We start from the raw sequence: 25,911 nt of genomic DNA, 5'->3' as shown, positions 1-25,911 counted from the left end.
TGCACAGCAAGAAAAGGAGGCCATCAGGTTTGATACAGATCCCATTAAGGACACACCAAAGGGAAGATCTAAACAATCCATGTTTAGTGAACAGTAAAATAGAAAGGATCAGACAGTGGTATTATAGCCTTGGTTTTTAAATTGAAAGTACTCTACCAATATGCTACATCTGTATGTAACTCTCTAGGACAATTCTGCTGCCCCAGCCTGTGCCTGACCTTTCTTTTTTTTTTTTTTTTTTTTCACTCAGAGAAGAATCCACATCAATATAGTTGCTTTTGTTGGAGCAAGAGATCCCTCTTGAATATCCTCTTTCCATGTCCTTCTGTATTTTTCTAGGGCTTTAGATTTTCAGTGAACAGGTGTTGTGTACTGTGAAAATGACTAGGTTAGGGCTTTTGTGGGAAGTCAGACCTAGAGATTGAATGGTTTTGTGTAGAGATTTAATGTGTCATAATGACCCTGATGAAGCCATGCCATACGGATCTGCTCATCTGTGGAAAGAAGCTGCGTGTCCCACTGCAAGGAAAGCAGGTAGGTTTGGTATAAGACATTCAGAAGGCCTAGATTCTAAACTGCTGAAAATTTCTGTTATTCTTTGGCAGACTGTGTGATCATAGATTCATAGAATGGTTAGGGTAGGAAGAGACCTTAAGATCATCGACTTCCAAGTCTCTGCCATGGCAGAAGCACCTGTTACTATATACCAGGTTGATCACAGCCCCATCCAGCCTGACCTTGGACACTTCCAGGCATGTCCACAACTTCTCTGGGCAACCTTTTCCAGTACCTCATCACCCTCACAGTAAAGAATTTCCTCCTCATATCTAATCTAAACCTGACTTCTTTTAACATAAAGTCATCATCCCATTGTCCTAACACCACATACCCATGTAAAAAGTCCCTCTCCAACTCTTTTGTAGACCCCTTTAGGTAGTGAGCTGCTGCTGGATATCTTCCTCGGAGCCTTCTTTTCTCCAGGCCAAACAACTCTGCTTCTCTCAGCCTCTCTCAGCACAGGGGAGGTGCTCCAGCCCTCTGTTCCTCTCTGTAGCCCTCTGGACTCCCTCCAACAGGTCCCTGTTCTTCTGATGGGAGCCCCAGAGCTGCATGCAGTAGTCCAGGTGGGGTCTCAGGAGAGTCAATTAGAGGGGGAGAATCACGTCTCTCAACTCACTGTATGTGTCTCATTTTTTTGTCAGATACTTGCTTTTTCTACCCTTCATTTGACTTGTTTATTTGGATGATATAACTATTGAATTCTCTGTTGTCTGGACAACAGCTTGTTGTTGACAACCTTGATGTTAGCTTGTAAGCATTGCTGTAACATAACCATCCAATTCACAGAGAAATAATAGCAAGAAGATGAAAGATGAGGAAAAGTCCTAATAAAAAAATACCTCAAAGAGCAAGAGAGTATTGTCTATGCATATGTTGGAAAACCAAGGTTTCTGTAGGTTAAGTTAAAAGCTTTCTTATTAATATCTGGAATTTCCAAGGATGTCCTGATAAAATGCCCAAGGCTTCATGCTGAGAAAATAGCAAAGCTGTTTGTTTTTTTTTTTTTTTTTCCTAAAAGCAGTATCAGTTGGTTTTGTAAGTAAACATGTTCCTTTTGCTGCAGTGATATAATTCTTTGTATCTACTTTGCTTTTAAGGAAAAGAGTTTTTAGCCCCATAATGATAATAGTGATACACAATGCCGGATCAGGACAAAAAGTTGAAGAGCACAGAAAAAGCAACAGAAAAAAAGCCTCCTATATCTCTATGAGGTATAGTATCTAATGTTTTACTTTGAACTTCAGCAGGACTTGTGTGGAATTTACACTGGCTGCCAAAGCAGAATGCTTCAATTTGAAGTGCAGTATAAACATGACAACTGTTACTCTGGTCACAAAGTTTATTTACACCTTTGTTGATTTAAGGCATTCTGGAGAAGCTGTAAATTCTTCTGTACGTAAAATGTGGACACCAGGCAACACTAGAAAACTTTATTTTCTGTCAGTAGCATTGTTGCTTATTAACTTTCTTTACACTTATGGAAATACTTTTATGTAACTATTAACACATGCTGTTGTGGTTTTTTCCTAGGGATTATTCTGATCTCAAAAGGCTTCAGTCTCTCTTAAGTGTTCAGTCAAGGAACCAACAGGTATTTTTCAATAACTGTTATTAAATGTGCTTTAGAATTATAATTAATGGTGATGGTTTCTGGCATTTGTTTAGAACATTGTGTACTATAATGACTAAAACATGTTAGCAAAATCTTGAGTAGTGGATGTCTTTCCTCTTGTCTCTTTTTCTTTTTTCTTGGCAACATTAGACCCGTGTGGGACAAATCACATTTAGAATGGGTAAAAGACTGAAACGTCCCATTCTACTATACCATATTTTTTTTTATTTTACTAGGAAAATGCTTTATTTTGTATCTTGAGAAGGTTTTATCCAGCTATTGTTGCACCTGGCAGATTGGTTTTCCTCTGTGCCCTTTTGCAATGTCACGTGAAGGGTAGGCTTAAAGATACGTGAGTAACAGCGTGGGGAAGAGTGGTAAAGAATATAAAATAAGATCAGCATTTTAACCATAAACAATTTGTCCTTGAAGAATAACACGTCAGCTAAAAATATCCAGGGCTTAAATACCAACTTACAGGAGAAAGTCAAATATCCTTCACCTCAACTCACTTAGTGAAGCTTGTATTTGCCATTTGAAGCAAAGAAAACCAACACATGATGATGGGTGTGAGTCTTTGGAATCACAGAATATTTTCTCCCTTTCAATTCTGTAAAAAGATATGACAAAATGACTAAACGATTCATCCATGTGAGGTAGGAGTTATGCACTTTCTACCTGGTTAGAGGCCTGGAATTGCTTCTGAGCCAAAAGCTGAAACACGTGAGTTGTACAATCTAAAAGAATGTGAAGAGTGAGCAATTATGGAATTGGGACAGGTAGGAAACACAGATAATGAGCATGTGTTGCAGATTTTGTCGAGCTTTGCTATCATAAATTTAAAAAGATGCCATTCTTCACCTTTTACTTAGCTCTCCATACTTGTTTTTCAGTCTTGCTTTGCATCAGTTTTCTACCACGACAGTTTTGTTTTCCAGAGGAGGTTTGTGTATCCTATAATGGCAAATTTTAGGTCCAAAGTTCAAGTCAGAACTTGAGAAAAGGTATTTTTGTGTGATAATATTCTCAGAAAACTCAAAATGCAGTGTTTGCCTCATGACTACTATACCCTTCCCTCCTTAGCTTCCAGCTATATATTTTGAAAGTGGTCAAACCAGACAAGAACTTGGCAAAATGTCAAAAGCAATGAACAAAAGTCCAATGGTCAATGACAAGAATCAACAGAAGCTGTTGAGCTTGAAAAATTTAGGTTAAAATTAGGTAAAAATTTAGGTAAAAAAATTAAATACTGATGATGACACTCTCATATCTGTGAGCGAGAGATATCTTTATGTGTCTAAGGGTATCACCTTGTTGAGGTGTTGAAGGCATTTGTATTTTTATGTATGTCTGTTACTTGTACTTTTCATGTTATTCCAGTATTTGAGATGGGAATTACATACTTTTAGTTTTTTAAAACTAATTGTTTATGTTCCTGCATTTTTAAGTTTCAACCTTTCCCACTCAGCAGAGTATACTGGTAAGAGTTAATAAACTAATTTTAAATAGTGATAGTTTCTATATTTGGAAAAGTTATACCATTCTGATAGTCCCAAATTATGCGTGAAACAGACTGTTAATGTCTGGCAATCTGAAATCATGTAATTCTGTGGTAACTGCTGATATGACATTTTTTAGTTTTTGTTGCTAATGTTAAGTCATAGCAGAGCAAAACTGTCTTGCGGCAAGTTAATTTGTAATTCATCATTTTTCTTTTTTTCTTCCTTTTTAGTGTGACCCACAAGAATGAGAGAAATTTTAACAAGCATCCCAAGTGTCAGCTGTTTCAAGATATCTTCACAACTTTAGTTAAGGACAGACTTGCCTGCAGATCAGTATATGAAACACATTCATAGCCAAGAAGGAGGGCCACTCTTTCTTACTTTCAATGAAGAAGCAAGATGCATGGATAATATCCCATATTGTTACAATAACACACTTTTCTGTGGAAATTACCACAGCACTTGTGGTTGTTTTAAATAACCACTTGTGTATTGGCTTTGAGGAGCAATGCCCAGGTTAGTGGAACAGAAGAATGAAGGACTGTGTATATGACAAAACTTGGATGACCAAAATTCTAACTGCTATGTTTTCTTGATCATTCATCTGCATATGGTGTCTGTAATCTATGATTTCCTTTTTTAATTTATTTTACCGATTCTATTTGTATTTGTATTTGACTGCTGCTTTTATAGTGAAAGGCCGATGGTTTCCATAAAATTCAGATGAGTTGATGCCACTTGTTTCTGTTTATTTGTATTTCTGTGTATGACAGGATTGAAAAGGGTAATACCTTTTCTCATGCTGCTCTCATTTATGTGAGGAAAAAGTACAGGACCTTACAAAAATAGAGGGGGCAGAGAAAGATATTTTCAGGAAAAAAAAGAAATATTTTTCAGGTCTTTTTTACTATACTCCTTTGCAGTGTATTGTATTTTCCTTTTTAAAGCCCAAATACATTTTCTAAAATACCCCTTAAGTGGTACAGAAGTTTAAAGATGGAATCCTAGAGTATTTAAAGGTATTAATATGAAACTACTAGAGGAATCTGAAAACACCATATAGTTTGCTTAGACCTTTATTCAGAACCAACTGGGGAACTAGAGGTCCCTTCTTTGATTATCTAAATGACAGATTATTTAAGTGATTTTTAAATCTGGTACCTCTTTTTGCATGTAAACTCAGTACTCACCAGTGGGAGGTCAGTGGCTCTGCTTCATTTGCCGGAAATACAAGAATAGCTTACACTGTGATTTCCCAAGTTCTGTTTATACATTGTGACATACTTGGCTTATTTTTTGGTTTTCTTTGGGGGTTCTTTGTGATAGTGATATGTCAAAAGAAGCCTCTTGTATTAAGAATGAAAGCACTCAGGCAAGGTTGGTGAAACAAGCATAAATTAGTAGATATGTAGATAAGCTGGATATACTCTGCTGTGTCTAGTAATGTGTATTGTATATATAACTGTAGTAGAAGGGGCTCTCAAATGTTAATCAGGCTCATATCCATGGTAATGGATATTACCATGTCCACCGTGGTAATATCTTCAGGCCACTTTAATATCTGACCTACAAATTTTGCACGCAGGTATATGGTTGCTGTTTTCTTTCCATGAAAAGTTTTGTGCTGTTCTGAAGTGGCCAATTATGGAATCATAATGAAAAATGGTATTACTTTGGGCAGAATATTGGCCTAAAAGGGCTGAGAGTTTGTTAGTATCTATTTGTAAAACATTTATTTTTATGGAAGTATTTTTAGTTATTGGCATCATTCCCAACTGCAAATGATGAAATGGGAAGAGAACTGCCATGACCCATACACTTTTTCTGTTTCCAAGAAACCTATCCAAACAAATTTTGTCCTCTCAGTTAAAACAACAAGAACAAAAAAAACCACATGGCAAAGATGTCTAATTTTAGATTTATTTTAAATAGGGAAATGGGGATATATACTTTCAACAGGCAATGGAAATAGTGATTTCATTACTGGTATTTTATGCGGGATTTCTGCCCCTGGACACTTTCTGCAAACCTGATTTGTATTTTCTGCCATGTCTTAGGCTGGTGAATCATATGGAGAAATATAAAGGAGGAAGTTCTATATGGAAATACAATCCTATTTCAAGAACATTTAAACTAAATAACAATTTATTTCCAGCATAATAGAATTGGAGCTTTTAAAAGTCAGGATAGATTATGATAATTCAAAAGAATATTTTAAATATAGCTATTTTTACTTCTGTAGCACTCATATTTTTGCATAAGTGTATTTTGTGCACTGAAGTTTGCTCTGTGGTTTCTCATTTACTTTGCTCTTTTGGGCCTCAATTCAACCACTAAAAGTTTATATCAAAGCACAGTTAGTTTGTTCTTAGAGATGAGTATGTACTTTCCCTCATCAGTCCAGTGATAATAAGTGATGGCTGGTAATGCTCATATAATGTAACAAATTTATTTATAGCTGCTACTGTGTTTGAATATAAATGGTATTAAAAGTTCTATGGTCTAGTATATTGAACAGTTTTTGTAGCTCACTAATCATCTAGTCAATTGATCCTGAATCAAGCTGTTTTATTTAAGTATTTAAACACTTTTTAAATTGCATTTGGTTTATATATTGAATATTTAATTTACAGGCAATGGGTTATTCAAGCTCCATCCATCCATTTTCTTAGAGTATTAATCTGCCTGAGATTATTAATAAGGGATCCATGTACCAGGTCAGTATGTCAAAATATTGTTTTTTGCTTGGATAAGGGGGTGCATGTAAGTGTCATGTGTACAAGTTGTGTGTAAAAACGTTTGTTCTTATGAATGCACATGTACATATATGTATCTAGATTTCTATATGTGAGGGTGGGAATTGCAAATAAACAGATTTCAAGAGTGGTTTTACACCATTACTGCATAACTTGCTCAATTTCTGTTATTTCTTATGTTGTGTCTGTTGTTGCTGACCCTAACAAAGAAACTGTAAATCTCCGTAACAGGTGGCTTGGTCATTGTTCTGAGCCCTAGACTTGGTATTTGACTTTATCATAAAGATATGTAAAATTCCTATGATATAGTTACTGAAGGAAATCGAAAGCTTCACTTTAAGAACCTTTAACATTTCACCTCTTGTGTTTTTATCTACTTATGAGAAGTAATTCTGAACTCTTTTTTTTTTTTTTTTTTTTTTAATTTTCCTGTAGGAAATGCTCGACAGCCTGCGTGGAATTGAAAATCTAGCTCAGGTAGAATTCCTCATTTGTCCTTTATGTTGCCTGTCAGTTTATTATGATTAGAATTATATATACTGTAAAAAGCAGTGTACAGGTATTCTTGATTTCTGAAAAGAAGTGAGTCTGTTCCTCTGTTTTCACTAGTTTTCAAAACAACTGTCCTATAATTTAGCTGCATTTATCTAGGACTTGTGGTTAGGAGACTTAAGAAATGTCTTCTGTAGTGGGAGAAGAATTAGAAAAGTCAACATTTCTTTTGGTTCCGTCAAAAGAAACTGTAGACTTTTGAAGGGAGATGAGCAAAGTCACCCTGCACTGTAGCAAATGACTTTGCAAAGGGAACAGCACACTGAGAAAATGAATGGGTTTTTTTAAATGTCCAAGCAGGTTTAAACCTTGGGGCTACACTACTATTGCATTGCAGAATATTTTTTCATGAAACAGATGCACCACCTACAGGCTCTACCTGTGCAGAACAGTCTAGATTTATGGAGTCTGCAAACGTTTTTTCCTAATGGTATCCTTTATTTTTCCTCCCCTACTTGTAGTATATGGAAACAGCAGCAAATCGTTATTTTAATTACAGAGAAGAGCAGCATTAAGTAGACAAGTCAGTCAACATGACATGTAAGTGGAGTAGCTGATAACATAAATGATGAGGCTACTCACAACTTTTTGTGTGAGGCTTAAAATACTTCAAGTGGTCATTAAGTAAGATAGTAGTATATTAACTGTAGGCATCATCACATGAGTAAAAGCTAAAATTCCTGTAGAAGGGAGCAGCTTTTTTTTCTACATAAGTAATATTTCTTTAAGAAATTAGTATTTTTTTATGCATTGAAATAAAAGAGTAAATTGAGCTAGTTATGGTTCAAAGAATTTATACAGTGTTTTGCTCTGTTATCTGACTGGTAAAATAAAAATATTAGTGAGAAAGAGTCAATGTGTGTCTTCCTTTGTTCCACAGATATTTTCCAAAGGCTTGCTGCTGTTAGAAAGCAGAGAGAATGGGTTATAGCAAGTGGAGCACATAAAGTATAAGTGCTTTATAAAATTGCTAATTTTGTTTAATTAGCTACTTAATAGAATAACACATGCTTTTCAGATTTGACCTAAGTGGGACTAAATTCCTTACCTTGTCAGTCTTGTAAGGTAAGATAACCTCTGTGTTTTACAGATGTATTAATAGTATCATACAAATAAGTTCTTCTCTGTAAGTTAATTGGTCTGATGTATGATTATTGAGATTTGAGATAAACAGATTGTAGACATTTGGACTAAAAATTTGTTCATATAAAAAGTAGCACTCATGTATACACTGTCCTGAGCTACATGTTACTATGAGTCTAATAGTTTTATATACTTTTAAAATGTAAACATATTTTAAAGTTTTCTTAGACAGATTTCTGATGTGGTTTTTCACTTGTAAAGTATTCTGTGTCTAAATATTCTGTGTCAACTCAGACATCCCTTGCTATACATTACTATCAGTCTAAGAATCTGTACTTGACTATTGCTGGTGTGTGGCTAAACTGAGATAGGGTTGAGATCAAAATCAATATAACTAGGTTTTCATGATTCTATCATGCTGTAGAAAAACAATGGCAATTGTGATCATATAGTATCAGACAACTTATTTTTAGAGAATCTAGACAAATACGGAGTTTACTTAAATATTAATAATGAGCAGAAATACAGGCAGGGCCTTAAATTACTGTAATGTTTAAATATAAGCTGAATATTAACTTTTTACTTCAGGAGGCCTGATTTAGAGTTCTGAAGTGTTACACAAAATCAAATTTTTACAGTAGTGTAATAGAGATGCTTTAGCAGTCAAAGAGATACTAATTGTAGATGGAGAAGAAACATCCTTGCTTGTCCTACTGGGTGTATTCTAAGATTTTAGGTGTATATTTAAGTGTACTTTAAATGTATCTAAGACTTCTAACATTTATCTAAGAGTTTTAACTTTTAAGGCTTTGGTATCTTAATTTTTACTTTTCAATAAATATTTCTATTTGTGTTTGAGTTTTAAAATAAAACAATATAGTTTATATTTACATAGAATCACACATAGCTTGTTTCATTTTCTTTTCCAGACCTTAGTAGATTTGTTATCTGCCAGAGACAGCCATGAGTTTTTTGGTGACCTTCTTTCCGCGACTAGCTCAGCAGAATGGTAGGTTCAACTTAATGTGCTATAATTAACAAAATCTTTGTAATGTTTTCTCTTGACTCAATATTAAAACTACTCTCTATGAGGAGAACTTAAATGTTTTTAATTTTATATTGAAGCAATAGACGCTAAATAGAAACATTGGTCCTGGCATCAGACTTCTTGTTCATGTGGATGGCTCTGCAAGACTGGAATCACGGAATCTGTCTTTGCAATCCTCATGAAGGATTCTGGAATTCCTACTGACTTCCTGCATATAAAAATATTTTGTTCTCAGCTTAATATAGCAGTGCCTCATAATAATCAGGTAGAATATTGCTCAGTGTAGTAAATAATAAACTCATACAGCCAAATCCATGTATATGTGCCCTCTTCTCAATAATTAGTGGTTAAATAAAGATAAAAAGGGGGGCAGAGTAACTTTCATCTATAATGGTATTATAGGGGAAAAACTGCTACTATTGATCTGCTGTCTCCCAGATTTCCCAAAACTCTGATTCAGTTTAATTTGTTTGTAATGTCTGTGTTAATTTAAATGATGTTATACATACATTTTCAACTTCCATTTAACTTTCTTCACTGAATGTAATGTAGGATTTTGTGTCACATTTAGACTGGGCAAGAAAGAGTTTGGAGTATATTACAAATGTTCATCGAAATTGTGGTTGTTTTTAAAAATGTACTCCATTTGCTTAATTACCAGTAAGACACAAAATATAGTTGTGTTTTTATTTTTACGCATCCACATTTACTTTTTTTTTGTACTGGGAAAACTGGAAAATTGTTGCACTGTTTCTCTTGACCCAGCATATATTTGTGGCTTTAAGTGCTTGTGTGCACAATTTGGTATTATTACTTAAGACTTGGGGAAAAAAAAATTCATCAAATGTACAAAGATGGAGGCTAAAGAGCAATGTGTGTTTTTCATATAATTTCATCTGATATAAATGCCAGGAATAATCAATTTGTAGTCCAAAATGTAGGGAGGAGATAAGTGAGATTGTTGAGAAATTGCTGGTGATATTACATGAACACAATTTTCTCTCTAACAGGTGAGACTTTGTGTGTGGATTAATTGTGTTAAAATAAATTTTGACTTTTTTATTTAGGGATGTGTATATTTAGAGGAATTAGAAAATGTGCCACTTGAATATACCCAAGGTCAAATTCTGATACCTGTGTATTTTCAGTCATACACTGATGTAGCAAAATCTTTTCCAGCAGTTTCATTGTAATCCATCTCTCTCTGCACTGGTGGTCTCCAGTGCAAATGAGTTGCAATGTTATCATAAAGTGATAGCAGTCACTTTGCTTGTTGCATCTTTTTGTTGCTCCTGGCAGACCTGAGTGGTTAGATGGAAAGCATGCTGAGCCCTGACAGTTCCTGGGATGCCCAGTATAAATTAGTAAAATTGCAAGACCTAGAGCTGCTGTAGTTTATGCCAGAGGCTGAGTCAGATCCCACATCCTCTTCTTTAGAAAATCATCAATGTTCCTTCAATTATTTAATCATCTCAGCTAAGACTGGTAGCAAAGCATTACTGAATTTCAGTGAGAAACAGAAAGACTTTCAAATTTGATAATACATCACTTATCACCTTTAAAATTTTGAAGAGGTTTTTAAAGTTCATGCTTAACTATTTCACGCATATAAATGAACTTATATGTGACTAAGAATAGAGAAAGTTAATATATGAAAAGGTTTTATTTAGTTTCTGGGTTTGAAGATTCTGGGTTATATGTAAATCAAAAGTTAGATGTAAGAGTTAGAATTTGAATGTAGACAGGAAGATGATGAAGTTCAATGCCAGTTAAGGATAATTTTAAATTCAGATATGAATCTGAATTCACATGTTTCATTAAACACAGATGGAGCTTTTTTGCTTTAAGTGGAATTGGATATCCTTAACCATATTTTCCATGGGAAGTCCACCTTCATTGCAGTTAATGAAAGTCTTATATAAACCTTTTAAGGTATATATCCAACCACTTTCTAAATATAATATTCAAACTATACTAGAGAAGAATGATGCAGTTTTCTGTTATCTGTGGAACTAGGCAATTCGAGTTCCACAGATAGACTTTACAAGTTCATGCAGTCAGTGCTACTTGTACTACTAATGCCATTAATAAGAAGGTGATAGCACAGATGACTGCAGCCCACGTGGCCACCTCCCATCCTGGCTGGGTATGCCTGGCAGTTGAATTCAGTATAAATATGATTTCATCCCTTGTGAAAATTTGGACCATTGTCTTCTTTTGTCTTTTAAACAATGACTTTAACCAGGTTGCAGTGACTTAAGTTGTTTTCTTTAACTTCTTTTATTTTTTTAAGAGGAGATCTCTGTTCTTTTTTAAACTTCCTCTGTTTTTTTTTTTCCCTTTTTTAACTGACAGTACAAAGTAATGATGGAGTTATTGTTGAAATTTCTTGCTGATTTTTTTTCAGGTTCACAGCAGAGTTGCTATGACTCCTTTGTGCAGAGTCATGAGTCAAAAAGCAAATAAAAATGTATGAAGGAGTTGCAGTCATGCTCAGTTTTCTCCATTCTGATCACATCAAACTTCTATGGAGTACAGTTTGTAATCTGGTACAAGTTTGTGAAGATCCTGAGACTAGTGTGGAAATTTGGATCTGGGGTAGAATCAAGCAGCTCCTTCATATGCTACAGGAATAGGTTTTCAGTCCTCAACATTGTGGCAATTGTACAAGACTGTTCTTTTAAGATATATTTGACCAAGTCCTGTTCTATCAAATAGCATCTTTGGCTTGTTCAGCTGTATGTGATACCAGCAAAATTTAAAAGACTATTTAGAACATAATGAATAAGCAATATTTTTTCCAGCCTTTTGTATTTCATATCCTAAGGCATTTTTCATATCTTTAGTGTATAAACTAAATAATGAATAAGTCATAAATATGGCATTACTGTCAGTTTAGTTTTCCTATTAATCAGACACCTATTTAGTGAGCTAGAATTGTGATTATAATCGATAAACCTAGTAAAGGAATTTTCTGTTTAAAGGCTTGTTTGCTTTTTCAAAGTGTATTAGCTAATTTAGTAAAAACATACAAATTTTCAGAACTTTGGGAATGGTTAACAAAGACATATTAAGCCATTTTAACACTGCAACTTGATTTTTTTTTTTCTTTTTCTTTCAGGGAAAGGCTCATCTGACCCTTATATCAAACTCTTCAGCTGGAAGTTTATCTAGTGCAAATGCAGCAGGGATAATCCAGTATCTTCATTTGTCAGATGAGCTGAGCCTGATGAGATACAAGAAAATACTTTCTCACTTCAAGCAGGTAGGTTTATAAGGTCTAGTACTCTGTTATGTCTTTACATACACTTGTGCAAAAGGTTTCAAAATATTACAAATTTGTAAATACTTACACCTGCTTTAGGGAGTAGGAGCATCAAATCAGATTTGCTTATTTTCAAATGTGTGATACTAGCACTTATTTTCAAAAAGCATGCTTTTGTTAGAAGGAAGCAAAGCATAAAGTATTAAGTATCTGGGAATCATATGTATTTCTTCACCTGTAGAAACAGTGACAAAAAAGTAAGTTAGTTAGTTAGATAGTTATATTTCTTCACTATTTAAATTTTCTATGATAGATCAATATGAATCATATGATTTCAAAGTGGTATTTTAATGACTTCTAGTCAGGTGAGGATTCATTTGTAGTTATGGAGCAAATTCCTTTTGGAGGAGATTTCTCAATAGAGTCAAATGGCCCTAAATGTTACTTCTGAATTTTTATTCTAGCTTGTTGTGCTGCAGTTACTGAACTGGTGCTCAATGAGGCTCATGCTTACCAGCTTGTACAGCTAGGAAGATTTTATTCAGTTAAGTAAGGCATTACAGTTTATAACTTCACTTAATTGTTGTTCTTTGTTATCATAATTTAAGAAATTGGAAATATGCCTGTCTATAACTTTAGTACTTCTGTTTCTTTATCATTTTGCACTCAGAGACATAGACACAAAGGTTATCAACACAGGAAGAATAAACAACTTTGTTCAGACAAGGTTCATTTTGGCATCTCTTGCCATGCTTTTGTCATATTCAAAATAGGATATTAAATAAAAGTAATCACAGAATAAACTGAGAAATGCAAATTCTGAATTTCTTGACATTTAGTACAAAAAACTATGCAGCTGAAAATTAACATGTTGCTGTTTCACAAACTATTTCTCTTTTTGTAAGAGTGTGGTATTTCTGAGAGAACTTCCTGGCATTCTATCTCCAGGGATAAACCATTCTTAAAATCCCTGGTTGTATTCCAGACCTAGTCAAAGATATAAATATTAAGGGCATTAATATCAGCTAAAAGCTGTAGCCAGCTGTTAAACTCTAAATGTTAAGTCAAAGCCTTCAAGTTAGCTTAAAACCCAGCTAGAGGTATTCTTGGAGGAGCTGAGAGAATAAGAACCTTAAATATGTACAGAAAGAAGTTTGTGTATGTTTCAAAAGCATTGGTTAAGAGAAAATAAATGAAAGTAAGTCTAGAAAAAAATATTTTTGTGCACCAACATCGCTAATAAACTGTACTGATTTAGACAACTTTTATCTAAACAGTATAATTATATATTTTAGGCTGAGTCTGATTTCAATAAAATAAAATATCACTTGTTTAAATTAAATGGTTTTGACAGAGAGGTTTTTGGCATTGCCCTAGCAGTGCATGGTGACTGTTGTGTCAGTAAATCACTTAAAAATTGATAGTACAATGTGCAGAGCTGGAAGAGGTGTTTCAGACTTAACTTCTTCTGCTCATTATGTTAAAAGACACCAAGCTCTCCATTTGTTTTAGCGCCGACCAACATCCCCCTTTCAGCTCAGGACATAGCCTCAAGCATGTTCATTTCCATTGGAGTTCCAATACCACTGTAGTAATTTTAAATCCTACCTCTTTTCTTTTTGTTAGTATAACTTTGAGAGTTGCATAGTGAGCAAGGAGAAGCAACTCACTTGGGTTAAAAACAGAGGAAAAGGTGTGCAGCTTTTTCACTTCTGTGCCAAGGAAGTCAATCTGAGTAACCTGTAAAGCTGTATATCATTGGTGCCAAAGGGATCTTGGGAACTTTTGCTTCTGTTGTAGCTGTTCTCAGTCTGTTTGTCCTTTGTCCTTGTCACAGCCTTGGCAGCAGTCTGCAGTAATTCTGGTAGCAGACAGAATGTGTTTGACTCAATGGCTCCACTACACAGCCCAAAACCTAAGCTTAACCATGGTCTAAGCTTAATTCTACCTTCATGAGCAGTAGAAGAAAACATCAGGAACTGAAGAAGGGCCTCTGCAGAGCTGACACATATTCCCTTCAAGTTTGCTAGAGGAGAGTAGTCTCCATCAGGGACCTTGTCAAGTAACTGGGAGCAGTACTCCAACTAAATCTACCAGTGCCCATCTATCAGACCTACAAAGTGGATAGAAAAGTGGAGGATAAATGGTGGCAAGAAAATGGAAGCTGAATTCAGTGTGGTTTTCACAAAATCCTGGAGGCATGGACAGACTTCTCAGGCTATCGCTTTTGGTGTTCCTCCAATTTATTTTTATTGAGACTTGAATTTTGTTCCTGACAGTTCAAAATATGGTGCCACATGGTGACAGGAGATCTATTGCTGCAATTTCCTTCACGTATAGAGATAGAAGCATTTCTTCTTTTTCTGTTCACAGGCTCTCTTTGTGGTATCAGTTTAAATGTAACAATGATTTAATTCTTATACACGTTTAAGCTTATATTTTAGGTGTGCAACAAGATGTTGAGAACTTATCCATTGCTATTAGCTTCTGATTTATCTGAACATTGATTTTTATTTGTGGTTTGCATGGAAAGGGGCACTACTAATGCTGACCTTTTTCTGTTTCCAGGCAAATGCAATATATACAATAGCAAAGCCTATTTTACCAGACAAAGAAAGAAATGCTGAAAAAGCCAGTTTATTGCAGGTTACTCACTTTATTATCATTGCACAATGAAAGCCGCAACAGTCCCTGAAAATTTTTTATGAATTAAAGTTTATTTTGAAGTACAGTACAAATAAATCATATTTAAAGGGGAATCCCCCTACCCCAAAACAACAAATAGCCCAGGAAGTGAAAGTTAAATAGAGACTCAATTTCTGTTTTGATTTACTTTGTTTCTGGCACCTCATAGAGTGTAAAGGAAAGTCAATATTTTTCTTGTGATAGCCTCTATTTTTCAGGCTGTATAGCATCAGATCTTCTTTATAGAGCTTTGATCTTCATTGAAACTCACCCTAGACTTGACACTCTACTAATATCCATTTATTTCTGGAGCATTTTGCTATGAATGTTAAATAAAATACATTAAGGCAGCGTATAAAATAGAGAAAATTTAAGTGTAGAATAAATATAGGCCAAATAAGCATAGAATGGTGCATGCCATTACCCCCATCAATGTACTGGTTTGAGTCAACTTAGGCTAAAAGTTATCAGTAGTAATTCATGACCTGGTAGCCTTTTCTCAGGCTCTGTGCAGTGGTGTCTCTTTAAGATATCAGAATGTAGTGCTTAGGGGTTCAGGGATGAGCACAGCTGCTGCTGCTTCAGTTGGCAAAGTCCTTAGCACAGCTGAATGCATTCATGATCCTGCCTCTCACATGGTCTTTGTTCTGACAGAGCCCCTGAAATGGCTATACAGCTACTCCACTATTTAATCAGGTAGGTGTGCTTGAATAGCAAAGAAAGGCATTTCCACCACAAAAAAAAAAAAAAAAAAAAAAAAAAAAAACCCAAACAAACAACCCCCCTCCCCCCCCTTCTAGTGTCACATTTCTCATCACAGTTCTTCTAGATTAGAATTGGAGGGCAGAATCAGTACAGTAGGTACCTTTCTACTACAAGGAGGTTTTATAGTGCACTTCATCTTAAGGATGAGATAAATACAAACCTTCCTAGAGGGTAGGTATGTGGAACTAACATGCAGTCTAACAAACTGGAGCATATGCTCAGTATAGTTGCCTCACACAGCTGTAAGGAGCTTAATTTATGCCCACTGAGATTTTTAGATTCCAGCAGAATGTGTTGGAAGTAACTCACAAGAGCTACTAAGCAGCTGTAGTTGGGTTAAACATGAAGCCATATGAATTAATAATGGACTTAATGATCACATATGAAAACTAGGTCTGTTTTGGACAAGAAGTATATTTTTATGAAACCTTGTTCAGCTTCTCACACTGCTATCTGTATTGCCTTTAAAAATGCTACTGGTGTGAAATACAGTTGCAGCTATTGGAATATCCTGTTTGAGTTTTACAGATATTTTACTTAGAATACTTGCAATGCTGGTGTGGTTTCTCTACTGCCCCGCTGTGTCTGTTTTCAGTGATGAAATTTTCAGCTTCTTTCTGCCATGCTACCTTAGTGATCTTAATTCATGACTATCTTTGTTTGCTCAGCTATAAATGTGCCATATCATTGAGTCTTGATAAACAGAGCTAAAGATGAATTGCATCAAAGCATACATATTAACCACCTGCCAGTAGCTGTTTTAAAGAACTTTCTTTGTATTGGAACTAAGGTCTATGAAGAAGCTGAGGTACATAAAGTCCTCTGTAAATATGGCAAATTTGGCGTCAAAAAATTGAGTAATCTCTTCTTTTCTGTCCCTGTTAGAACTTATGGTATCCCACACAGCGTTTTTCAGAAAATTGTTTTTTTACTGCAACAGTACAATCCCACTGATTACATTTACCTTTTTCAGCATTAGAGAAGAAAGCAGGTCTCAAGTCTTGAGCTATCTGCAGATGAAAAGAGATTATCAAGATTTAGTTATGCCTAAATGTGCTGTAGCTATTGTCACCACTTTTTTTTAATTCACTTGTTTTCCCCCCTAAATGTCCTTGTGTACTTTTAAAATGCTGGAGAAACTTAATATATTTTTATTGCCTTTGTTATCAGGTTAATAAGATAATCTGTCATTTAAATACAAAGTTTGACAGTGTGTAAGGTATCAAGGGGAATCCTTGTTGTTTATCAGCGGCTTTTCCACGTGTAATGAATCTCTCATTAATTGAATGAGAGATTTTTCTACTGTATTGTACTGTATTGAGCTTTTCCTACTGCAGTATTATATTTTCAGAGCCCTGAAATTTCTCTTCAGTATGGAAAGAAATCGACATATTTTTGAAAGGTATTTTAACCATATGTTTTGTGAAACTCTTTTAGGATAGCTATCAAAAGTCCAATCAGAAAGAAATATTTTCTAAATGTCATTTATTTTGTAATGGGCAATTTTTGCTATGTCCACAACTACAGATAGTCATCCCTGCATTGCATCCAGTGCCAGCCTACCAGATTAGGTGTTCAGTACTGGGACTCCTGTTGTGTGCGTGCCAGACAACCTACCTCTGTGTGGGCTCCTTCTCCCCCCATGAATCAACCTTTTATATATGTTGAGGACAGATTTAACACTGCTGACAATAAAACATACTTTTACCCTGAAGATTAGCATGTGCAATTTGCAGGCCTGGTTTTATTTAAATTAGCAAGAATATTGAAATAACCAGATTAGAGAACGAGTGCTAATGAACATACAAAGTATAACAGCTGTCTATTTTATTCCAATTCTGCCATGAAATTGTTTAGCATCCTTCAGTTGGTCCCAGATCAGCTGCAGTGAGGTGCTATTTGTATAAGTCTGTAGTAGTGAATACTCTTGATTTATGCTTATGTAATCCCCACAGTGTGGAGGAAGGAACCTAGGCATGTTCCAGGACAGATTTTGAAAGCAGTATGTGTGTGAGCAGTACAAAGCATGGCATAGTTTTAGTCTTTGAGCAAATTAATAAAACCTAGTACACACAGCAAGCCTGCCAGGCAATTCATGTCCTGTAGTTTTCGAAGTCCTCAAAGAACTACTGCATGTTTTCTTGCTGTTCATGACACAGAAGAAAACAAACAATTTGAATGCTGCAGAATTTTGTGAGCAGTCTTTATGCAAAACTCCATCTCTCTTCTTTAAATATAACAGTAAACTGTAGACACACATGCACACCCATCCATAAAACACTCAGCTATAAATATTTAGCAACTGTTGTTTCGTAGTAAATATTTTACCTTTTATGATCTACATATTTAAATTTATTCATTATGAAATTGTATGTGCTAAATCCCCTCAGATTCTTAATAATGATGCAGTTTTTAAAGGATGTGATTTAATGGTGCAATTGTCCTTGAGTAATGAAAAGAAATATTCCAAATATGGTTTTCAAAGTCTCATATAATTGTATTTTATATGAACTACTGCCACTGAGGGGCACTCTTGTCTCAACAACCTTTCCTTATCTTTAGTCCATTCTAAATATGGAGAAGTCTAAATGTGCTTTCAAGTATAAGCTCAAAATTTCCCTGGAAAAGCATTTATAGTTCTGTCAAAGATCTACAGGAGTTCAGGAAAATTGGAAGAACAGAAACTTATTTGGATAATTTCTACAGCAATTAGTTCAAAATTATTGCAGTATTTAAACAAACCCTCACTTATTTAAACCCTCACAGTATTTAAACAAACCCTACAACTAGTACAAGTGTAGTACCTTTTGAATTTTTGGGGAGAGCTGAAAAACTTTTATTTATTGTTTCGGAATTTTATTAAGCCTTGCTTTTTTACAACCTTAATGAAATTAAGACCAATTTACTTTCTCTCTGATGATAGTTAATATGTACTTTATAGATGCATGCTGTGGTATTGTTCCTAACTCATACAGTCTGTGTATGCCAAAGACTGGAGCATTTGTGATCTTAATGATTATGTCTCATGATAGTTGAGGATAAATGTACTGTCCATTTAGTACATTTGAAGTGTTCTTGGTGAAAGTTTGTCCTGATTTCGGTTGGAATAGAGTTAATTCTCTTTCTTGTAGATGGTACAGTGCTGTGTACAGAATTTAGTATGACAGTAATGTTGATGACACACTGAGGTTTTAGTTGCTGCTGAGGAGTATATACTCTAAGTCAAGCACTTTTCAGTTTTCCAGGCTCTGCCAGCAAGGAGCAGCACAACAAGCTGGGGGTGGGGAGTATACCCAGAACGGCTGACTTGAACTAGCCCAAGGGATATTGCATACCATGGAATGCCATCCCCAGTATACAAACTGGGGCAAGTCAGCCAGGAGGTGCCAATGGCTGCTCATGGACTGGCTGGGCATCTTTCAGCAGGTGGTAAGCAACTGCAGTGAGCATCAATTGTTTTTCTTGAGTTTTATTCTGCCCCACCTACTTTTAATTACAATTGCTATTAATATTACAATAAATTATAATACTATAATACTGAAATATTATAATATTTTGTTTTGTTTCAGTCATCAAACTGTTCTTACATTGACCCATGAGTTTTATTGCCATTTTTTGCGGTTCTCTCCTTCCTGGTGGGGAAGGTGAGAAATTGAGTGTGTGGTGCTTGGTTGTTGGCTGGGGCTAAACCATGACAAAGTTACAACAAAATGTCAGATGAATGTGAAGCATATGCTAAAATGCTGAGAAATCTCTGAATTTAATTCATCCTGTCAGCTTTTTAAAAAGAGAAGGTCTGCTCTAAGATCTACTAAACTGTACTTCTGCGTTTACAAGCTGCACACTCATCCTAAATAGAGAGAATTCAATTTTCTGGAGTCTTTCAAATCTGAAAACTGACCCAAACTTGATCTAACTAGAGTAGTGGACTACCTGTGAAGCAGTATTGTGTGACTGGGTAAGTGGGATATGGCTGAAATTATTTTGCTTTATAAAAGAATCTTTTAATACTACTCTATTTTCTTTTCCTCAATCAGTCCTTCTGGAAATAGTAACTCTTGTTAATCTCTTGCTATGAGAATCTGCAGGCTGACAGTATAACAAAGGCAGATCATTCATCTGTAACTAATGTTGTTAAAAAATATTGTCTTTAGAGAGGTGCCTTAGTTTCAGACTCTTATGGTATATTTTGATTAAAAAAAAAATAGTGAAGTGATTAATACACTAGAGAAAGACATTTTAGAGATTCAGATTTAATTCTACAACAGCCATACCAATGAACTGCTTTAAGAAAATTCTTGGACTCACAGACATTTCATACTGTCTATGAATGGGACCACTCACATTCCAAATCCCTTGATGAGCTCTTACACAGTTTCTGCTTTTATGTTGGTTGAAAAGGATAGGAGTGCACAGAGTGGGAGACACTCCCACCTTGCTGTCAGAGTGGAAAACAAGAAACCTGCAAAAGAATTATGCTTGTTTGTCCTGAATTAATGGATAAACATTCTACAGGTGGCCCTTGTAGAACAATTCCAGCAGAACTTGGTAGGCAGGGACCTATGAAAGAAAACAAGAATTCATACAAAGAAATCTGCAGCTGGCCTGGCACAATGCAAGATTAAATTTGAGGGACCTCTTCTAGGGATAATCTCTGAATAACATGTCTTACTGGGATATCAGGTCTTACTGAAAAAGAAATACCTGAGATAATACCTCATGCTCTGGTAAGACCTTACCTGAAGTACTGTGTCCAGCTCTTAGGTCCTCAGCACAAGAAGGACATGGACCTGTTGGAGTCAATCCAAAGGTTATGAAGAGGATTAGAGGAGTGGAGCACCTCTCCTATGAGGAAAAGTTAAAAAAGTTGGGATTGTTCAACCTGGAGAAGAAAAAGCTCTGGGGAGAACTTAGAGCACCTTTCTGTACATTAAGGGGACTATAAGAGAGCTGGAGACTTTTTACAAGAGCCTGTAATGGCAGAACAAGGGGATATGGCTTCAAACTGAAAGAGAATAGACTTAGATTAAATACGAGAGAGAAATTCTTTACTGGGGTGGGGGGGTGGGGTGGTGAGGCTCTGTAACCAGCGTAGGTTTGGATGCCTCATTCCTAGAAGTATTCAAGGTCAAGTTAGGTCTCTGAGCAGCCTGGTGTAGTGAAAGGTGTCCTTGCCCATGGCAGGGAGTTTGGAATTTGATAATCTTAATGTCCCTTCCTACCCAAGCCATTCTATGACAAGAGTATGAAGAATTTTTGAATATTTATAGTCACACTGTGTTTTCTTTTTCTTAAGTAATGTATGTGGTTAGATACTTTCTTTATTCAGATCTTTCTTTATTGTTTTGTTTTTGAACTTATGCTAAACAGAAATTAAAGTTCTAAGCCCAGGAGGTGCTTCATTCTAATGTGAAAATTGTATAGCTTTTTTGTATTTCCCAGGACATCTTTTATACATGTCAATTAAACTTGAATTATCCAATCTTTTTCAGGCTCTTTAAAGTTCTGCCTTGTTGCAAATGTAAACAGACATTTACAGTCTGATCCTAGCCAGGCTGTTTCTGACTATAGAGAACTTTAAGCATGTTGTTGTTTTGTGGTCTCTAGAACTGCCCACCCTACTCATTTTCTGTTTAATTTCTGACATGAGTTCCATAGGAAGGGGTCTATAACTACCATCTCTTATGCTGGTACAGCATTTAGTCATAATTGATTGAACTACCAATGCTATGAAAATATAAATATTAAATCATGCCAACCTGCAATTTCATAGGACGTCTCATTCTAAATTGATAGAAAAGTATTACCAAAACTGTGTTATCTCTGGTCAGACTGAAAATCTGATGTATTGTGTCAGACACACACAAAAAATGTGGACTTTCAGGTACAGCCTGGTTGAAAGTTGTTTTGTTAAAGGGTTTTAGAGATTCATTGAACCAATATTATTTGTGGCTTTCCTTTTAATCCACCCAGCCTTTTTATATAAGACATTGAGAAGTTACAGTTCTAAATTGAAAATGTGTATCTGCTTTTATTGCAGCTATATTTTACTGCAGCTGTGTTTTGGTTCTAGCACAGTGTATTTCTGTCTAGAGCTCCACAGCTGCATCTGTTTGTAGGACAAAACAGAAGACTCTGTAGATCATCATATCCAAATAAGTTTCTGTTCTTCCAGATTTCCTCAGTGTCATTTAATTGAAGTGAGGTTTAGACCTTGATGGTTGGAGGGCTGTGTGGAATCACTTGGACACCTTTCAGAACTGATATCAAGGAGAATTGTGAAGGGTACCCTACTCTGTTTTAGGAAGCATGTTCTGTTTAATGTTTACTACAAGTGATAAAATAGCAGCTGGAAAGATTTGTATGGGTCTGATCCTAGCATTATATAGCAGCAGAATGCTTGTTTTGAGACAACTCACCTGTTGGATAAACTTCTGATCATAGCAGGCAGCCATGGAGTGTCAGAATGGTTAATTGAATGTGACTTGGAAAATTCAAAGAGTTGCTGGGTGCTGGAAGAAAGCTCCCTGTTAGTTTTGTAATTCAGAATGTTTGCTTGAATGCATTGTATAAAACACCTATTGGCTCTGGATTCCAGAATCTGGCATCTGGCTTCTCCACATGCCCAGAGAAGCAGTGGCCATGAGATAAAGTGGATATAACCAGTGTCTGTTGTATTTAAGTCACTGCTCAGATTCACTTGAATCAGTCAGGGCTATTTTTTTAGCAGATTACATGGCTCATTTAACTAATATTCATAATCAGAATTGCTACCCTTCACACTGAGGTTCAAGGAAGTCCTTGTAGTACTTTATTTTAAAAGCTATTTTCATAATAGGCTGAGTGGAATCTTCTACTTTTTTATATTCATATTATAAATCAAACATTCTATAAATCGTTGGTGGATTAATAACATGATCACATCTCTCCACAAATCTCAGTTCTAGATTGGATCTGTGCTTAGGTCCTTGTGCAGAAGTTACAAGCTTCACAAAATTAGCAGTAGATAGTTTACAAAGCATTAATAAAAGCACACAGAAAGAAGAATGATAGAATAGCTAAAAGGTTTATTTGGGAATGAGAAGTTAATTCTGTTCACATTTTATTGATGGGGAAAAGTAGAATAAGTATGTACTACTGTTGATTAAATTGCAAATTATCTTGATTTTAGCATATTTTTTATAGAAAATTAAGTTCTACTTTTATACGCCAAATCACTGTACCTCAGTAAGTTGCTAACAAACCTGTTTGACTACAATTGCAAACTTGCTGAAGAGAAGCAAAGGGTTTTTCTCTCATCCCAAACCCTTCAGGGTAGAAGAAACTGTTCAGTGGGTACACAGTGAAAATCTGATGTGAGCAGGTCTGAAGTTCATATAAGGGGTGAATTTGATACTCTGTTAATATTATTTTTTGCTGTGCTTTTGGTCTTTGTGTATTTGATTTTAGAAGAAATTAATGGCATTTTCGAATAGGGTACAGATATAGATTAAGGCAACTAACTTGTAATTATGAAGTCAGTGTTAAGCTGTATCTGGATAGGTTTTGTCTTATTTATACTGCAGAAGATAAATTTAGAGAATTTTGGGAAATTTAGAGAATTTTGCGAATTTTGGGAAATTTCAGCAAATGAAAATCCAGATTCTCTTAATAAAAAGAGTAAAAAACCATTGCAGGTATCTGAAATGCTCATTTGAAGAGACTGCTAAGGTTTAGAAAGTTTCTGTAATTTGGCTATCATAAAAGCTGCAGAGACCATTCAGTAGTAGGTTAAGATACTAGCCAAGTCAGCCTACTCCTATTTTCATAGTTCTGTCTTTCCTTCATGCCCTCTTCGACAGATTTTAATCTTTTTTGAAACCCCTTGCTTCATTATCACTTATTCTGCAACTCTAAACATAGTGTAAAGAAGTGAAAAAAGTGAAGGAGGGTGATCAGAACCTAAAGGCTTATGACTACATCATATTGTTTTAATTTTTCTTCCTGTTTGAGGATTATCTTGTATGGCTGTTTGAATATTTTTAAACAAATGTTAAAAAAATTAAATAAAACTAATTAATAGGGATCACCTTCCTATTTGGTCATATCTTCATTTAATGATACATGAGACATACATTTAATGATACAGTTCTCAGAAGTTATTTCATTTGTTTGTTATCGTAGCAACTTTTGGCATCACATACCAAATAACCATGGAGTATTAAAAGTTGTAGACCAATTTATTTATTTATTTATTTGTTTATTAAGACAAATGTTTAAATAAATTAAAAGAGGCAATATCACTAGTTTGATGCAGTTCAACAGTTGGTAGTTCTTTTTCATTGGAATCTCTATTATAGGCTTCAAAAAGCTAAGAAAAAAAAATATGCTAAATGTACAGCTGATTGTTTTGGGCTTTACATTCCTTAGCTCTGGCAGTGCCAGTTCTATGTTTTGAAACTCCTACTCTATGTAGGAGTTTCTTGCTGATATCAATAAAATTTAGCCAAATTTGGAAAAAGTAATTGCCAGTGAAAGAGTTTTATCCCTCCATTTCTGAGGACCTGAGCTTAAAAGGAAGAGAATATATTTACTTCATCTGGTGATTTTTCCCTTGCTTTCTTTCTTTTCTCCAGATAATCACTCATGTTGTATTAAAATAAACTACTATTTCCAGAACTGAGATGTTCAGCTCTCTTCTTTCCTTTACTAAATCTCTCAACAGGAAGTGAATTTATGGATTATTGTAATGTCTCAATACTCTTCCTTCATCAAATATTATTTGAAGAATTCTAAAGGAAGGAATTTAGAATGATTCAGCCCAATTAATTCTGGGAAGTATCAACACTGCAAAAATCTCTGGTCTTTTGGGGATTAATATTTCTTATAGTGAACTGCCTGAGGACTGCCTTAACTCAAGGGAAAAGGAATATCCTGTTAATTTAGTATTCTTTTGACTTACATTTTCCAAGCACTGCAGTGTGGTAAGTACATTACCACACTGCAGAGCTAGTCCTTCTTTGGACATCTTGTTCAAAGAAAAATGATCTGTGACTTGAGTGTCTAGATTTGGCTTTCTTATCAAAGGCCCTTTTTGAATTAAAGAACTGTTCCTTTTCAGACCCTGAAGGCTTGCACTGAGCAAGAGCCAACAGAAACCATTTTTTCCTACCTGTATTTCTTCTCATCTCCAGCTTCTTTTGATGGGAAGTAACATTTTGGAATAAAATTTTTATGAACTGTGTCACAGTGAAAGCAATTGGAATAGGAGTGCTATGGGCTCCGTCCAAGTAGAACAGAAGTTCTTGGAATATTTTAAATATTTTAATTTATTACTTACAACACAAATCTTCTTCTGAAGTAGCATTGCAATACAAAAATTATGAAAAGGATTTATGAAGTACAATAATGTTTTTTGCTCTTTGTGCTTGAACTTAGCAGCATTATTTTGTGGAGGCAGCAGTAGAATATTGAATTATAAAAAACAAACTTTAACTGTTTGCATGGAACTTTGATTAAAAATATAATCTGTAAAGACTGTGTGTGACATTTTGTGAAAGACTACCTGATAATTTCACAAGGCACTTATATTAACATAATTACATGATCATCTAAATCTACAGCTTTTTTTCACAAGGTAAGGCTAAGATTCACCATTACTTCTTACGAAATTCCATCTTTGAATATGAACTATCAAGTTGTTAGATCCCCCCCACCCTGTGCTCCTTTAAAATTAAATTTCTTGGAAAGTCCACCTTTCCCAACTGTCATAATGTCAAGGAGACAAAAATAATTACCATAGATTTAGATTATTAGAGATTAGTATGAGATGACTGCTTATTAGATACATAGCATTATCATACAGTTTATTGAAATATATTAATAGAAACCTGAAACTGGTCATATAGTTTAGATTAACACCATCAGAAGTGTGCTTATAGTATTTTTAAAGCAGGTAGGCCTAATTAAAGTGTAAGTTGCTGATGAATGTGGAGATAAAAAGATAATATGGCCCAGTTCTGTGAAATGTAAAAGATAAAAAATCCCAAACCTCCCTTCCACCCTCCCCCAACTTTTCAGCTGTTGTGACTGAGCACTGATTG

At 35.1% G+C, this 25,911-nt stretch overlaps 1 protein-coding gene across 1 annotated transcript in view; it reads left to right on the top strand.

Annotated features, from left to right (window-relative positions):
• Positions 1–1,699: 1,699 nt before the first annotated feature.
• NEK10 (NIMA related kinase 10) overlaps positions 1,700–25,911 on the top strand; it is a 76,413-nt gene continuing 52,201 nt past the window's right edge. The window contains 18 exon segments of the mRNA XM_053972031.1: positions 1,700–1,767; positions 2,089–2,152; positions 3,257–3,287; positions 3,290–3,383; positions 3,906–4,001; positions 6,306–6,396; positions 6,867–6,908; positions 7,445–7,523; positions 7,864–7,931; positions 8,996–9,075; positions 10,044–10,124; positions 11,522–11,750; positions 12,236–12,335; positions 12,338–12,379; positions 12,844–12,923; positions 14,948–15,025; positions 17,167–17,231; positions 25,432–25,445. Of these exon segments, the coding sequence (XP_053828006.1) occupies positions 1,700–1,767; positions 2,089–2,152; positions 3,257–3,287; positions 3,290–3,383; positions 3,906–4,001; positions 6,306–6,396; positions 6,867–6,908; positions 7,445–7,523; positions 7,864–7,931; positions 8,996–9,075; positions 10,044–10,124; positions 11,522–11,750; positions 12,236–12,335; positions 12,338–12,379; positions 12,844–12,923; positions 14,948–15,025; positions 17,167–17,231; positions 25,432–25,445 (1,402 nt within the window).

Source organism: Vidua macroura, chromosome 1 (assembly GCF_024509145.1).
Source record: "Vidua macroura isolate BioBank_ID:100142 chromosome 1, ASM2450914v1, whole genome shotgun sequence".
NCBI classification, from domain to species: Eukaryota; Metazoa; Chordata; class Aves; order Passeriformes; family Viduidae; genus Vidua; species Vidua macroura.
This window is presented reverse-complemented; position numbering and strand designations above follow the sequence as displayed.